At 41.3% G+C, this 17,292-nt stretch overlaps 1 protein-coding gene across 1 annotated transcript; it reads left to right on the forward strand.

Moving 5' to 3' along the window:
* The first annotated feature begins 12,077 nt into the window (after nt 1-12,077).
* On the forward strand, nt 12,078-13,498 carry LOC109483338 (somatostatin receptor type 5-like). The gene has a single exon (XM_019786328.1). It carries the CDS (start codon nt 12,078-12,080, stop codon nt 13,464-13,466), a length of 1,389 nt encoding a protein of 462 aa, XP_019641887.1. The 3' UTR covers nt 13,467-13,498.
* The last annotated feature ends 3,794 nt before the right edge of the window (nt 13,499-17,292 follow it).

A 17,292-nucleotide genomic window follows, 5' to 3' on the forward strand; every position in this document is an offset into this window, starting at 1 on the left:
TGTTTCACCACCTCACATACTGAAACTTTCCACATTTATTCTAAATAAAACCTGATTTAACACTGCAAAACGCACCGGGCTGGAAAATGTACATGGACCTAAATCACTCTCTCTCTGTTTATCGTCACTTTGAACACACTTGGCGACGTAAAAACCGAGCTTGGATGGCTCCTTTATCGCTGGCTACAGCAGTTCCAAAGTTTTAACGACCCCACGAAACGGTTCCGAAGGAGAGACAATTGATGTTGCGTTTCTGAATGACTTTGTTGCCTGGGCTGTGGTAACATCGATAGCGAAGTGCGCTCAATCTTTCTCAAAGCGGCGATATAACATCTCTCAAAGTTGAATGTTCCATAGTAGTTATTATGAGTAGGGATACTATGACAGATGCAGGAGTAAGTGCAATGTTTTTAATTAAACCGCCGTGAAATGTAATAGACCTACACAGAAGTCATCGTTTCCGTTACTATATTTACCTTCTCAGAGGGAAATATATTGTTTTTGCTCAGTTTTTTCTAGCCTGGGTACCATCCTGATTAGTTTACGTCCGCTCCCACTGTCGCTGATGGGTCTCAAGCATCATCTTAAAAAATGTGGCTAGGAATTCTGTGACAAAAGCACGGTTTTCCTCAACTAAACCTCGCTGGGATGTATGTTGGTTTTACACCGCATCTACGGTTTCCGTAGCAATTTGGCCGGCCCCTGGTCGACTCGAGAACCATAGAAGTGCGTGTTTCTGACACGCCTGTGCTCGCGATTATGTCCAGAAGTGATCAATCAATGAAACCTCAACACTCCTGCACCGTGACTGAGGCCACAGCAAGTAGATGTCACGGAGGACATCCTCCGCAGACTCCAAATTAAGTGCGATAGCTATAGGGCGGGGAAAAGGGGGACAAAAACAACAAGTCCTACATTTTCAAATTTTGAGACAACCTTGTTAGCTACGAATGGAGGCGACGAAACATTTTGTCATAATCGAAATGTCCTTTATTCTTCTATTCAACGTTATTCATTGGGTATTCATTTGTGATGGTTACTCGTATGTGATGAAACACTTTAGACTGTAAACACTTGACATTGAACGTGAGAAATCATACGTCAAGGTTGCTGAATTTAGTACTATTTGCCCATGTTGACCACCATAGGAGGGCAACGAAAATTTCTTGAATTTTTTCCAATTAATGCGCGCGCTGATGCCACCCATAAAATTTCTTGCTGTGGCCTAATGGACGATTCCGGAATGATGCTTCCATCACATACACGCTTGTGATGACCGCTGCCATTGAACCCTATCGACTCCCCATTACTAAAAACCAACAGCCATCTATAAAGTCTGCTCGGGCGTTGCGGTTTCAGTATTGATCGCAAACACTCGGCAGGGATGCGCAGCGGCGAACGGACTAATTGTCAGCTGTTACTTCTTACAAATTACCCCCACTGCTAGATGCCGGATCACTGGGGTGTTGTTAGTGTTCGATATTCAGCACTGGACTTCAGAACGTTTTTTTTTACTTCTCGGGTTACGAAGGTTTTGTTTTCGGTATGTCTGTTTGAGGCTCGTTGGAAAAAGCGTTTGAGGCTTGAAGGAAAGATTTAGCTTGGCACAACTTTTATAAAGTAATTATTCCCTCCTAGCTAGATACGAAAAAAAAAGTTACTCAAGCAAGCGGGTATGATTTTGAAAACGGCCAAACGTTTCAGGTAGCATCCACTATCTTTCGTCAGTGACACTGGGGTATCTAATTACCTGGATGTCTAACCTTTATATCCTCCTAGATATATTGTATCTGCATGTTTTCATGTTTTCAGCACGATAATAAATTGGTATTATATCACGTAAATTGGTATCACATGTATATCACTTATCTGGTCTTGTTACCTCAGTGTAAGGATCGGAGTATTTTCATGTGTGGGTTTGTGTGTATGCTGACTTGTGTTTCCGTTGTTACAGCAACGTGCATGGGTACACTGACAGGAAGTTAGATCAAAGGTCCCAGAAAATGTCTCATTTATTGTGTTCAAGTTCTTGCCCCGTATGTTGACTTATGGGAGCCAGATATTCCTACGGATTGCTTCTGTCTCTCACTTATTATCTGACATCATAAAGACGCTACCCCAGAAAATGGAAAGATGAGTCTACATGAGGTTTATCTATTCACAAATGGTTTTCTAAATCCTTGAGGCCTTGAGCTATATTATGATACATGCTTTGTCAAAGGTGTCCTGACAATTTTAGTCGTGTATTCGGCATATTTCCTGTAATTCACACCACACGACTTCTAAACTTGATCTTTGTCGTTTTCTCACTATACATGTAAAACTTATTATCAGCATTACATTACATATTATAGACTAAAATAAACATTTTCTGGGTTCAAAACAATTCTACTTCAAAATCTTATATTATATTCAAGACGACTCAAGGTGTTCGGTAGATTGTAACAGCCCCCGTCTCGTTTCACTTACCAGAACTTTGCTGATTGAAAAAAATTAAAAGCAATAACTACAGTAACTGTATTCATTATATTCAAAAATATAAAATAAATAGTTATTGTTTTTAGAAATTATTTTTCAATCACCAAAGTTCTGGTAAGTGAGACGAGACGGGGGCTGTTATAAACTACAGACCACCTTTGAGCTGTTGCACACGCCACACTTTCGAAAGGTTACGTATTCTGAGCAATTGGGTCCTAAGTTATCTCCAAAAAAGACGAAAATTAAGTGTGTCCAATTACTCTGAAGGGAGTTTTTATAACCTTTTCTACAACACCTCTGGTACTCATTAGCCACTGCCTCTTCCCAAGTTCTCTTCTCTGTGTGTAAATCTCTGCCAAGTTAGTGTCCAATTCTCAGTCCTGCATGCTGTGTAACAAAACCATTACTGCTGTCTACTCCTCCACTGAATCAATACGCCGCTGTGAAATTGCTTGGAGGCGCTCCAATTTCCCCACGCTGTAGAATAAAAAAACACACACCAGAGCCTCGAGGCTTTGCGCCTCCGTCACTTCCAATAAAAGTGCAAGAAACTATGTCAAAAGTTAGATATTTGTGGTACAGGTAAAACTATGCTGTGAACGAAGGACTAGATTTTCGACCAGTTCTCTGGTATTCTACAGGATAAATGAGATACTCAGAACACGTCACTTTCTGAAAGTGTGACGTGAACAACAGGTCAAAGGTTGGTAGTTTGTGGCGGTCCCCGTCCCGGTTCAATGAACTTCTTTTCTTCATTCTTTTACGGTATATGGTCTTGTTCATCTAAATGAAAAATATTGCGTTGGAAAATAATTCTACATTTATGTTGTATGAACTTTTAAGCTAAAATCCACAGACCTCTATCGTTGTGTTACATTCAGTGACAAGATATTTCATTCCGTCACACACACGGTCTTGAAGCAGGGGCAGGCAGGTTCAAATTTAGATTGCCTTCCAGGGGCAACTTTAATTTCCTGCAGAACTTGAAATAAAATGAAATAAAAACCTACTAAATTGCCTTGCTCGAGCGGGGAATCCTATACGAACGAAGTAGCTAATTCCCGCAATATTGCTGCGTTCTGCAGAGCTGCTGGAGGCACGCCTCCCGTCGGAATGATCGACACTTTATTTTCTACCCCTGAAACCACTGTTAACAGGAGACTCCAGCAGAGCAGCAGCCATTACCGTACACACACAGGCTGTTATCAATCTCAGAGAGCTGCCTCGGGGGGCTACAGGTAATCTCTGACTCTCAAAGTCAGCACGGAAACGTCGCGAGCAATTTCTTCGGTTGTTTGTCTTTCTAATGGCAGCAATTTAGCCATTTGCACAGCGCACACCGATCTGATTGTCCGGGGAAAGCAATTCGTCAGGCCAGGATAAATTGGACGCTGCTAGCTGTTCACTTCGGGACTACTGCACGGTTTTCTAGTGTAGTATATCTTTATGGGGAATAAGTGAAGGACATGCCCAATCAGCAAGAATATCCGGAAGATTCGGGCGGTCGTGCAATTTGGGGTTTCATCGTCCCTTGATATACATCAAAGAACTTCTCAAGTTCAACGCACTCCATCAAGTTGAAGTCAGTCTGTGCCCCCTGTGCTGTACGCTGAATTGGCGTATAAAGTTTACGGCTGTAAAACATGGAAGAACTGAATGGTCTTTCATGGTGTGAAAATGGCAACATAACGCAGTACGCCATGGGCAGAGAGCATGCATTTCTATAACTCTAACTTCGCGTTTTCGTGGAGAGGCAGTCTTTACTATAGCTAGGTGAATTCAAATCGATAGACTGGATGTTTCAAACCGTGCCTAGAATATGAAAGCGTATCCAGTGTTTGGGCTGTGTCAATGGCAAAGTCTAATGCTAATAGCTGTCAATCTATATCGGATCGTCCTTTTTTAAGCTTCAAGCAGATGACAGCTTTGTAGGTAATTAAATCAACAACTCAATGGCCTCTCTAATGCGTTCTCTGCCGGTTGAACTATTTATGGTTGTTGAGTTTTTTACTACCTTTTATCCTTAACTTTATACAAACTCCGAAATGTAGTTGGGTCTAACAGGAATTTCGAAAGGCAAGCCCTTCAGACAGCAATCTTATTTACTATTTAGTTGAAATATGATTACTATTATATACTATACATTCTACTTCAAATCTTCTGCAAATAGCTAGGCTCCCTCAAAGGCAGATTCACAGCATAACAGTTTATCCCCCCCAAGGGACCACGGACTACAGTAAAGCCACAAAGTTAGCGTCTTAAACATCTGTTAACCGATTGATATACGGTTATCATCAACGAGGTGTTGACTTTCTTTCAAACGGGCGCCATGTAGTGTGATAGCTAGCCACGCTTCTAACGGCAATCTCACTGATTCCTCTATATAGCTCTATAAGAGGCTGTGTTACACAGACTAGTACTATGTCAAAGGGCGCATTCTGGTAGCGTTGCGATAACTTACGGTGTACCACAGGGCACACTTCTCGCCTCTCTTATCTTGGTAGATGTCATGAACAGTGCGGTATGTATTACATTACAAGTGCCGTGTGTTCGTCGATAGCTTTATTTGAGTTCACAAAGGTATACTCGGTACCCTCTAATATACATTAATATACACACAAAAAATATATAACGGCAAATTTTATCTTGTTAATGTCAGAATTTTAAGATATAGCTTGAGTTTCATTTTTGCTTCATTCTATTTTGATTACCATGTAATATTTCATACAAATGCTAACTCCTGAATTAGTATCCTGAACATTTTTTGGCATTGAATTTTTTTTATTGTACAGAAAATATCTTATATGATTAGACCTCAGCATTTCCTGGCATTCTGCGACTAACAAATTTGCCGATTTTGTTTTGTTTCAGACAAAGTTCCTGAAAGTGGTACCTCTTCGCCTTCACGAAGCAGTTTGAAATTCGTCACTTAAGCAGTCAGTCTGATATTCATTTCGTAATTAGATCTTAATCAGCTGGTGTGTTACGCCCAAGGGTGGTTATACCTGCTATACATATACATATACAGATACAGAAATAGATATCCTTATTCCATGTGGTATTATATTACGCCAACATTTGTTAATAGTGTTTTAACTTTAATGCTTACCAAAATAGGTCATACGATATCTGATACCTAGGTATGCTAATTTTATTTTTTTTCTATTTACTGATATTAATTCACTTTCATTTGTATATTTGTCACATTTATTGTGTTTTATTGCACGTATGTCAACTTCAATTAAGTTGAATAAGTATTTAATTTGACTTCTGATGTATGCTTCATATGTAGAATGCTGTTTGTTTTGTGTTGACTTGCATAAGGCAGCAATTAAGTCGTTACGCTTTCAGGTCACCAGATATTTTCCTGATATACAAGTTCCCAGGTTGTTGAATTTTACATATGCGTGAATAAGCAATTTTACTCTGACATTCTACATCCCTCCCCCGTGTATAAGATATCCATTCTTTCCTTCTAATTTCTAATATAGACGGTAAAATGAACAGAAACCGACGCCATCATCGATTAATCACGCAGCAGTAGAACCCGTCGGACTGCCAAATTCACCCTCTAATAAACATAGTCGCAGATTCGACACACCCATTCAAATGTCTGCTTCCGCGAGACAAAACACGCAAAAATCAATCCGAGCTGGGTATACAATGTACGTCTCCTGTGTCTTTGCAAAGACTTTGCAGCAGGCATGGAAATGTGTTTTGGCTTTATTTCTGTTGGTAATCTTCGAAGACTGTTGTCAGAATCGTATCGAAAATCTACGTTCTTAAGGAGACATGTAAGCTGCATAGCTTGATGCACATAAAACATCACGACATTCCGTGAATGTGAGAAATCTCACGGATTTTGGAACTGACAAAAATCTTAGGTTGCAAAACCCACATTGAAAACTTTACCATGAGAATGAGAAATAGAACGGTGCCGTGAAGCCACACTGTAACCCCTTACTATGTTATGCCTTTTGTATATTGAATTTGGCCAAAGTCCAGGCACAGCTAGTTAATTCTGATTTGTGGACCACGCCAAAACATACATTTAACGTTAAGGCTATGACATAAATAAACAGCGGAGCCAAAAGGAACTGAAAAGTGACAACTTTTAGCTGGATCTTATGACCTAAAATACCAGCCTAAACTTCACGTCCTAGTCGTGCTTCAAAGAAAAAGAAAGGTGGCGCGCAGCCACCGATCTTTTCACCGTGGCTCCGTGGCACTTGCATAAGGGGGGAATTTTTCATTCTAAATTTAAGATGGTAAAATGGGTTGTAAGCAGCCCTTAATATTCTTAGAGATGGCCTAAGGAAACAACTATTATCTGAAACATTTGAACAGACATTTTTTGCTGGACAGAATTGAAATGCAACTCAAAATGTTTTTTTTTTTCTGGAAGCACAATCAATAAGAGGAGAAAGGATTAAAATAACAAGCATCAAGGCCTTGAGGCTAAAAGGAGCCCCTTTTTCTCATCCGCCTTCACAGCGTAGATGTAAAGATAAATGTCTTTGATTCATATGGAAATCAGTGTTTTCAAGGTTGTTTACGAGCCGAACTTAGATCCTGATCTTGTTTGGAGCTACCTGCTGATAAGAACGTTGCATGTATCTTTATTGAAAATACGGCAAATCTAATCTAGAGGCAGATTCTGTAAGGCAAGGGGAGTCCATATTTGCCGCTGTGCCAGCCCCACGATCCGCGGCCAATATAAACTTCCTTTGCCCCTACTAAATATGTATGGAGATTACAGCAAACCCACAACAACCACGTGAGCAGAGTAAAAACATAAAACGTCAAACTATCGAAGTAAAGAAATGTTCATAGAAACCAGTATTTTTAGAGCTTAGATTAGAATACACGGGTTGAGGTACAGGTCTGGAACTGTACATGCACCTTAACAAGTTTGGCAAATGATCTGTGAGTTAATCATGCCAACTGTCTTTCTTAGTGGTACATCGTCCTTTATTTAGGAGTTTATATATTTAATTCAGACATAAGAATATTTTTACATTTTGCAGATCACAAGAGTGTCGTGATTTACCTATTTCTAGTGTTGAAATGGCGTTTGTATTTTGTTCAGGTCACCAGATGTTCAGGTCTGGACCTGTATCTATAAAAAAAATGAACAGTTACTGGTACAAACATGGGCGTTACATGTAGGTACACAGTCCTAGTTTAGTTAGACTTGATGACGGAGTGTAGTCTGCTAATTAGCGGCGTAGCGCCACAATTTCTTCTTCTTCTTGTGTCTTTAATTATAAGGGAGTTCCGTGTGAAACCTAAGCTATGATATCGGGTGGCAGCGCCACTGTAAGGTTTATCCGACACCAAACATTATATTCATATCATTACCGGAATAGTAGGGAGCACAGTTGTAGAAATGACATTTTAAAACAACTTCGCTTCCTGTAGCTCGACCTAATTTGACGACACGATGCTATTGTTCGGTTCCAGACGATCCTGAGATTGCCTCTTGGTTAGGTCCCCGGAGAACGCCAGAAGAGGAAATTGTGCTGCTCGTTGCCTGCCCCACGCCATTTCGATGACGTTTGTATCCCATGAGGCAATAGATACTTCCTACGTTAGCTCAATTGAGCGTCTGCTAGACACCGACGGTACAAATTAAAACTTGGTGTTTGCGACCTTCTGAATGCCTAGATATTTTGATATCATAATCACACCATTCCCAGACGCGATATCTACGTCCTAGTCGCGGTAACTTAGAGTCTAAAATTTCATGCTTTCCGCGAAAGCCTTTGAGTGCAAAAATGCAGGCAATTAGATGTCGACGTTAACATGTGGTTGGCCACACTAATTGCAGCACCGGTAGTAAAGAGTAAAGAAATGACGCACAGAGGAGGCCTTTTAATGTACAAAAGAGAGAAATGTTTTCCGCTTAAGTCTTTAAGTCTAATAATGGTTCTCCTGTTGCAGGCAATTATATGTCGACTTCAGCGTGTGGTTGGTCGCACTAATTGTAGGCACCGGTAGTAAAGATATGACGCGCACAAGGTGCCTTTGTCGACTGGCGTTACTGTACAAAAGCTTGATCCATGAGGCTAGTTCTGTTCCGGTTGTTTAGCTGCGCTGTGTTCTCTGGGGCGTATAAACGTTGAGGAACGGTCTTGTGTAGGAAAGTTTTTCATAATAACTTCAGTCGAGTTCAGTTCATCCTTATGGTGACGCCATGTACTGCCTCCATAAGTTCCTGTCTCGCATGACCGAGGACAGTTCAACACCCTCCAGACCTATTTCCTCTTCGATCACCTTCTTCAAAGTTAAAGAAGGGTGACCATGCACGTGCACGTCTGCGCTTTTCCTTTGGTGACCAGACAAGAACCAAACCTGCCATCATTTTCATGATAGCATGGAACAGAATACAGCAGAACATACTACAACACAACACAACACAACACAACACAGCATAATAGTGCACAGCACCGGGGAACAGCGAAGCAAATCACAGATCAGACAACACAGCACGCTCCAACATTATTATACATGATAGCACTACATAACATAACACAGCATAGTACTGTATAACAGCATAACACAGCGCAACAGCACATAAGCACAGCTCAGACAGCACAGCACGTTCCAACATAGCACTACATATTAACAGCATAACCCATAAAATAAAACAATACAGTGTTAGAAACTTGGTAATGCAGAGATGAGTAATATCGTCAGCCGGGACCTTCTAACCGTTTTACCACAGAAGAGGTATTGCGGAATATGCTTTCTACCTCCTCTGGTTTTACCATGAATAGTTTTGTGGCAATTGCAACACGTCAATCATGTCTTACTAAGCTAAATACTATACACCGAACAGTATTCTAATCTACAGTACCCTCCAACTTGTTCTCGTCTCTTGTGACCACTGTAATTAGTCCCCATCCCTCTGTGCGTCACCGTAAAGAGACGGCTTAGAAATGCATTAAAACACATCAAGTCATTTGAAAAAGACACCGAGGCATCCAGTCGTCTTAAAAGCACATCAAGACGACGTCAAAAAGTGTCGTTCTTGCCCCAGGTGTCAATCACAAGACGATTAGGACACAAACTTCTAGGAGAGATAAAAGTAAGAAGTGCTCTTAAGAACATCAACTGGGAGGTGTAGAGTGGCGTATATGAGTCCTGATAGTCCAGGCACGTACATTACACGACGACGTAAAGTACTAACAAATCGTGCCTACTTTCGTAAAGTCGCAAAACTTTCTATCGCAGTATTGTTCCGCTTTCTATCGGCGCTTTCAGGCAAATCTGTCCATCCGTTATGCGGTGCGGGTAATACCGACCGCGCGTCCCAAAAGCAGAAGACGAAATCCCGGCTGAAAGTGGGTGATGTATGCGGTATCCCTCTAAAGACGACGTTGAACAGTTTAAAGAACATTATCTCGGACCGTCAGGCTATATGACAGGATTACTACCCACGGCGGGATTTACTGAACAGCATAAGCCGCACGGAAAAGGGAAGAAACTTCAAGATAAAGGCATCATGAAGACTACTACTACGGAGGATGATACCGCAGCGCCTTTTTGTGAAGAAGGGTTCAATAAAACGCGTCCCAAATGTAGACCACGTCCTTAAATCCTCTTAAGAAATGACGCCGTGAAGGATATGACATGAAGATGTTTCAAGTTATCTGAGATTTTGTGGAAAGTTGTCCAAAGATAGCCTTTAGAATTGGGAAGAGCCGTCTGGAACTGATAACACCAATGGATCCAATGCCCCCACTAAAAAAAGTCGATAAATACTTTAAATTTGAAAACGCTATCGGCATATGTCAAATCGTTATATGATGCCTAGCTTTCTATAAAGTTTGGATTCTTTAATCTTTGCATTTTATAAACTTCTTTAACATGTATTGTCATTCTATCATGTGCCTTTTTTCAATTGTATATTTACGTACGGCGAAAGTACATCATGTGTTGAACTAGTTCAATACTTCAGACCTAAACAACAATCTGATTTCTCGTTTAATATTCTAACCGCAGCTGGAAATTGTTCGTATTTTAAACACGTTCATACGGCTCAAAGTCGCTGCAGTTCATTTGTATTCTGCGAATGCAGCATTGTAAGATACATGTAGATCCGAGTTGTTATGTATGTAACGAACGTGCCACAAACATTGACTTTTTTATCGTTCCTATTCCAAAATATGAAATGACAAAATCTTCACAATACCATGCTAAAGCTGGTGTCTGAACTCCAGAACTAACGAGAGATTTTCTGAACGGTTCCATGGAGGTTTCCTTAGCCGCACAGGTTGGTTTTATCGATCCAAGATTAGGGTCTATGTCAGCATCGATATCGGCACAGACATTTTCACTGACTCAATTTAGCGTAAAGTTACTTGGCGTTTTGGCAGGAATGCTTATTAGTGAAAAGAATTCCAAGAGTACATATAAGCGTCTTTTGGTTAGGGTTGTTTGACTTAGGATCTAAAGCTTAAGGTTCTGGGTTAGAATTCTTTGCAGATCCCAATGCTGTGTGATTGGAGAGACACTTAACATCAATTTACCCGTCTCATGTTTGGTAAGGGATATCCTCTCGGATGAGATGTAAAGTGTAGACCCAGTGTTTGAGGAGAGCCACACCCCGAGCACGTTAAAAAAAAAAAAAAAAAAAAACACTGATCAATAACAGTAGGGAGTGGATCAAACCTGTCATTGTCGTTTTACGCCGCTTAACTGTAAAACTGTTTAAGCTGCAAACAAAGTATAAGACTAGATTTAAAATGACAGACGTTGACAGCCGTTACATAACTGACTCGGTTGCAATTTCACCCCACTTATTATAAGCTCTGCGAAAAAAGAACAATGCTGAAAAGTTAACTAGAATTCGTATTCGTAAATTGGGTGCGTTGATAGCAGTTGCGTAACTGACTTCGATCAGCGACCTTTCCATCCCCCCTCATTGTAACCTCATTGACCTTATTGGCCATGCGTATGAAAATAACGATAAGGAAAACTCTAACAGCGTTCATCATCGTAAGTTGAGGAAGCCTCTTAAGTGCTACTGTTCGCCAACTTGGCAACTGTCTGAACTTGAGAATCGATATTTGTGGATCACTGTCAAAGCGTAGGCGTACTGGTGCTTCATGGAAATGTAAGGTTGTTTAAAGTGTTAACCTCCTGTCCAACACAAGGGAATGACTCAGAGATTTTACCGTGTGCATTGATTGGCCTTCATCAGGACGTTGACTCCATTTCCCGAAGCGCATTGGTCGTTGGGATGTGTGACGTCACATGTGGGTCAAAGGTTCCAGGAAGTCGGTATCTGCCACCGTCCCGGGTCAAAGTGGGTTGATGGGTCCCGGTAGATTGCCATCTTGTCAAAAGAAGGCCAATTTTTGTGTTTAAGATTTTACCTTATGTCTAAGGGAGCTGTAAAAGCTGATTTGAGTGAACAGAGAATGTGTGATTGCTTTCAATGGATGTCTGTCTAACACTCCCAATTTCTTTGATTGTGTCATATATCAAACCATACACAGGACTAAGCGATATGTGCTTAACAGAAATCAAACTTATACATTGTACGTATTTTCTTTTGTCTCCAGGTACCACGACTTTGACATAAAAAAACGATGGCGACACCGACACCCTCCTGGGCCGGCCTGAACATGTCGTGGAACCAGACGAACGACAACTTTACAACCACTGACGAGCTCTTTCCATCGGGTTATCTGGAATCCATCATCATTCCGGTCTTCTACTGCGTGGTATCGGCGATAGGGCTGACGGGGAACACTTTAGTCATCTACGTAGTCCTCCGGTACGCCAAACTGAAGACTGTGACGTACATGTACATCATGAACATGGCTTGCGCTGACGACCTGTTCCTGATGACGTTACCGTTCCTGGCTGCCTACTACGCCCTCCACAACTGGCCGTTCGGACTGGTGGTCTGTAAGGTGGTGCTATCCGTGGACGCCTTGAACCAGTTCACCAGCATCTTCTGCCTGGTGGTCATGAGCTTTGACCGCTACCTTGCAGTGGTGCATCCGGTCAAGTCCGTGGGTTACCGGACGCCAAGCATGGCCCGGTACGTCAACATCAGCGTCTGGGCAGTTGCTTTGGTCATGACGCTACCTGTCGCCATATTCGCTACGACAAATGAAGGGAAGAAGCTGCCCGACGGTGTCAGCTGTAATATGCACTGGCCTGACAAGACCATAGGGTCCCACGCCTTCACTACCTTCACGTTCGTGTGCGGCTTTGTCGTGCCTCTCTCCATCATCGTCGCCAGCTACCTTCTCCTGACACGCCGACTGAGAAGTCTCAGCAACAAGACCCACTCTCGCGAGAAAGAGCGAGCTTACCGGCGGATCGAGCGCCTCGTTTACACCGTGGTCTTCGTCTTTGTCGTGTGCTGGCTGCCGTTCCATGTGTTCCAGATTGGAAGCCTGGCCGGCCTGTTCGAGTACATCGACGATGTCAACGTGGAGAGCGGGATTTTCCACCTGGTGAGCGCGCTGATGTACGTCAACAGCTGCTGCAACCCTCTGCTGTACGGCTACCTCGACGAGAACATCAAGCGATGCATCAGAGAGGCCACCTGCTCCCCGGTGGGCAGCACGCCGCTAGGAGCGCCGCCTGTCGATCTGGAGCTGCGCCCGGAACCCTCCCGGTCCCCCCGACTGGAAGGTCGGATAGACGGCGTCACTACGCCCCACCGGACATTGACGACAGGCCTGACGAATTACGAGCTGACCCGATCACCGCGGAACTCCCCCTCGCCCAGTCCTCGGCTGGCTCGGTACATCCTGGGGAGGGAGCAGACCATCCTCCTGCAGCACGGCATGCAGCACGGCACCCCGCCCGGCCTCCGCGCCTTCCTCCGCCCGCCCACTCCCAGCAGTCTGCCCGAGAAGGAAGAGAACGGAGAGGTAGTGGAGACCCCTCCACCGAAGAAGCCTGGCAAAGCCACGGATCTTCACAAGTCGACCGAAAACGTTGCAACGACTGCAGTCTAGTCGAGCAATTACAACGTTGCTCGGACCAAACTGGATCCAGAGTGCACCCGACTGACTACGAGTTCCCACGACTGCCTAAGAGTGCACCCGACTGCCTACGTGTTCACCCGACTTCCTACGAGTGTACTAGACTAACTACGAGTACACCCGACTGCTATGACGTCTTGGACATGTGTGAAAGACTAATGATGGTTGTTGCGTTTAGGACGCAAGATACAATGTTGTCGCAAGCCTTTATTAAGGGTATTTACCACATGAGTGACAAGTGCATATAAGTGCCCTTTTTATTCTAATTAATATACTTAAAGCAATACCCACAAAGCCCTTGGATGTTTTCTTTATTTATTAAGTCATCACTTGAATTACACAGAAGTTAGAGCCTTTTTGAAGACGTTAAACATGGGTGCCTATGATATATATATACTTAGCGATTCCATACGTATTCTTAGCGAATTTAACCGACCTAGACTGTAAAATGAGTACAACAAACTGGATATATATCTTAAAGAGACAATCAACATTATTCTAATTGTAACAGTTTTGAGAGAATGTTTAATTACTCCATGACCAGAAGGACCAGAAGGGGGGGGGGGGACTAAAAAAATTTCAAAGTTCCAGTCATCAAGATCACCTAGATTTTTTTTTGCTGACATATATCATCTTGCATTCAAACATTTTATAACTTGCTTTGTTCGATTTTTGGATTGAGAATCTTTCGTCTCAAAGATATTTTGATGTTTTATCCTTAGACATTTTTAGACGTACAAATGTAGAGATGCTAGTATTACCGTCACTAGTTGAGCCGACGGATCCATATTCAGCAATGCCATATGTATTGTTGATTTTGATGGAGTTTTCAATTAATAATTTTCCTTTTAAAAACTACATTCTTTCTTTAATGAGTAGGAAATCCGATATAGTCCTTAGAAATTAATATATAAAGAAATATTCATTCGACCCGAATCCATCTAACACAAACATAGCTTTTATTTTCGACACAGAGATTGTGTTTTCGTTTCAAGAAGTTTGGTTTGTAATGAATTTAGTATCTTGGTAGAATTATAGCACCTAGCGGGTTTCCTTCTAACTTCAGTTGTTCGTATGCCATCTTTTCTGTCGTCATCGACTTTTCTGGCTTTATCTCAAGCAGATCTAGGACAATTTGGGGTTCTCTAGCGACTTCCTATGGAATTGCAGCCTCAGGTTTGTACTGTGTAAGTTTGTAAACAGAGCAACCCAGTACCTTATAATGGATCACTGATTTTCATGTATTTTTGTTGGTACCTTGGAGAAGCATTAAGCAATACCTGTGCAACTTGTGCCAAGCAACGAAATTATGTGATTCATTCGTGACGAATAGTGAAGATTTCATACATTTCTATCTAAATTGGTGGACATGAATGTAGTTGCAACTCATGCACATTGAAGCATTTTTTGCATAATCAATGTAGGACCACCAGAACACTTAACTACTACAATACTTAACGACATTATTTGCTTTGAAACAAATCTTAAGTTCAAGGTCATCATTTGTCGTTGTCATAGGGTCGTAGATGGAATTCTAGGCGCCAATATTTTAGAAACATTTTAGCATGTAAAGAAATTGAAAAAAAATGTCATAAATTTGTATATTTCAATCAGTGATTTTTTATTAAGTGTATTCATCCTTACTCTTTAAGTTTATTAGCATTTATCCCAGAAATGTACAAGTTGACGTCAAGTCTCGTACTTAAGTCTGGAGTACAAGAGACTTGTTTGAAGCGTGTCGTGTGACGATGTGATAATACAGTAGTTGTAACGTCAAGCAAGTTTGTTTGAAGCCGTGTGGTCTACAAGCCGTCTCAAAGTTCCCGGTGCGCATGTGCAATCGTGATGCATTGTGGTCAGAAGATATGTTGAACTCTGACCGACAATGCATCAGGTCTGTTCACGTGCACTGGGAACGGCAAGATGGCTGGTGAAGCTGACGTGCATACTTAGTAGTATGCTGGCTTTGTACTGTAGTAACAATGTAATTTATCATCTGACAACACACCAAGTCTATCTAATGGCTGATGTAGATATCTATCAGTCTGTAAAGTTTCAATGATTCCAACGACATTACCGAAAAATGATCACAATCTAAGTACTTTTGTCTTGCCATACTAATATTCATTCATATCTCTCTTCAACTTTAGGATGTTTTTGCTTTTACTGTGTTTGTAGTGAAGTGTTTTGCATTTGCCAAAAGCTATTTGTGATCTTGGTATTTGCTCTGTATATAAGACGTCAATATTCACAAATTGCCATTTGCCATAACATATTTTGGGTAATCTTTCTCTTTATCACACATCAGATTTTAAAGCCTTCCTTGCATCTAGCAATTTATTGATATGAAATTACATAACCTGTATGGTGTTTTCACGTGACGTCATGTTGGCTGGTTAAACCAGGAAAAGTCAGACCTTGGAATTTGCATGTGTATGACAGCATAATTGTGATACTGTCGACATATGCAAATTCGAATGAACCCGGCAACTTCCAGGTTAAACATCCAACATGGCGGACAGTATGTAATTACGTCATAGTCACGTGAATACAAACACCTATATACGATCCTGTGGATACTATATTGACGGTGAAGGTCACCGTGGAATGTTGTAACTGTGTGAGGTTTGTCCTTGGAATTCATTGGCGCGGTGTTTTCTTCTACGTACTGTACTTGATGTTTATGGCACACCAGTCGTGAATATTGTGAACTTGAGAAATGTATATTTTTTCCCAGTAGTATTTTTGGTGTGATTGTTGATGACAATAAATATGGTGAAGTGTTGTATATTTGAGTCCATTGTTGTATATTTTGTAACGTATTTCTTGAAAAAAAAAAAACGCTATAATTGTACAAGCTAGCCAAAACAATGCCTTCGTCATAGGAAGCCGAGTGATATATAAAAGCAGTCGAAGTATTTGATAAATAGTTAATGCCTAGTCGGTTCCTATAAACCACAAAAAAAAACTAAATCCTAAAAGTCAGACTGTAGTAAATTATATATCAGTAAGATCTACGTGGAAAGTTGGATCTCGACTGAGCCCATGTCCAAAGTACAATGGACCACCATGTCTATTACTACTAGCCACTGCAGTATTCAAGATATAACGGTACCTTAAAACTTTTCAAAAGCCCTTTACTTCGCCTCAATGGAACTTGCGACAAATGGGAACAGGACTAGTAAATTTTCCAATGCGTTTCTTGAATAGTGTAGCGTCTCAGAACGTATGGACAACGTATGGACCAGGATTTCGTCGGTATCAAGATATACTTTTAACATTCAAAACAGCTCAGCTGTGAGATACGGTGCAATTTCAACTAAAATGGTCACAAATGTATTTTTTGGAAATGTAGAACTTTTCAAAGGTGAAAGAGCGACTTATTCAATTTTAAAGCACATTTCATACCGATGATTCAGTGAGGACGTTTTCTTATCTCTGAAAGACGAATCTGATACGTATCACCATTTATATATTTCTATACCAAAGCCTAGGCTTATATGACACAGATCACTTTTTGCATCTCACCCATCCCTTGACCTGTAGGCGATAGAAAAGAAGCGATATTATATCGAATAAAAGCTGAAACTTAATCAATGGTAAGCATCTAGATCCTTTACATCAAAGAGAAACTCAAAGGAACACATTTTAAGATATTCTATAACCTTTTTATGATATATTCTGCGAACTTTTTCTAACTTCCTGTCAGTTCACCGTACTTAGAAAGTGAAAAACAAAACCAGAAAGGATGAACAATCTTGAAAATCCAAGGACTTATGAAGGTCACCGAAAACGAGTC

Source organism: Branchiostoma belcheri, unplaced genomic scaffold, assembly GCF_001625305.1.
Source record: "Branchiostoma belcheri isolate BF01 breed outbred unplaced genomic scaffold, Haploidv18h27 scaffold64, whole genome shotgun sequence".
In the NCBI taxonomy this organism is placed as follows: Eukaryota; Metazoa; Chordata; class Leptocardii; order Amphioxiformes; family Branchiostomatidae; genus Branchiostoma; species Branchiostoma belcheri.

Bases quoted from the DNA above. Each gene is read 5' to 3' on its own strand.
- LOC109483338 (XM_019786328.1), top strand. From the start codon at position 12,078: ATGGCGACACCGACACCCTCCTGGGCCGGCCTGAACATGTCGTGGAAC.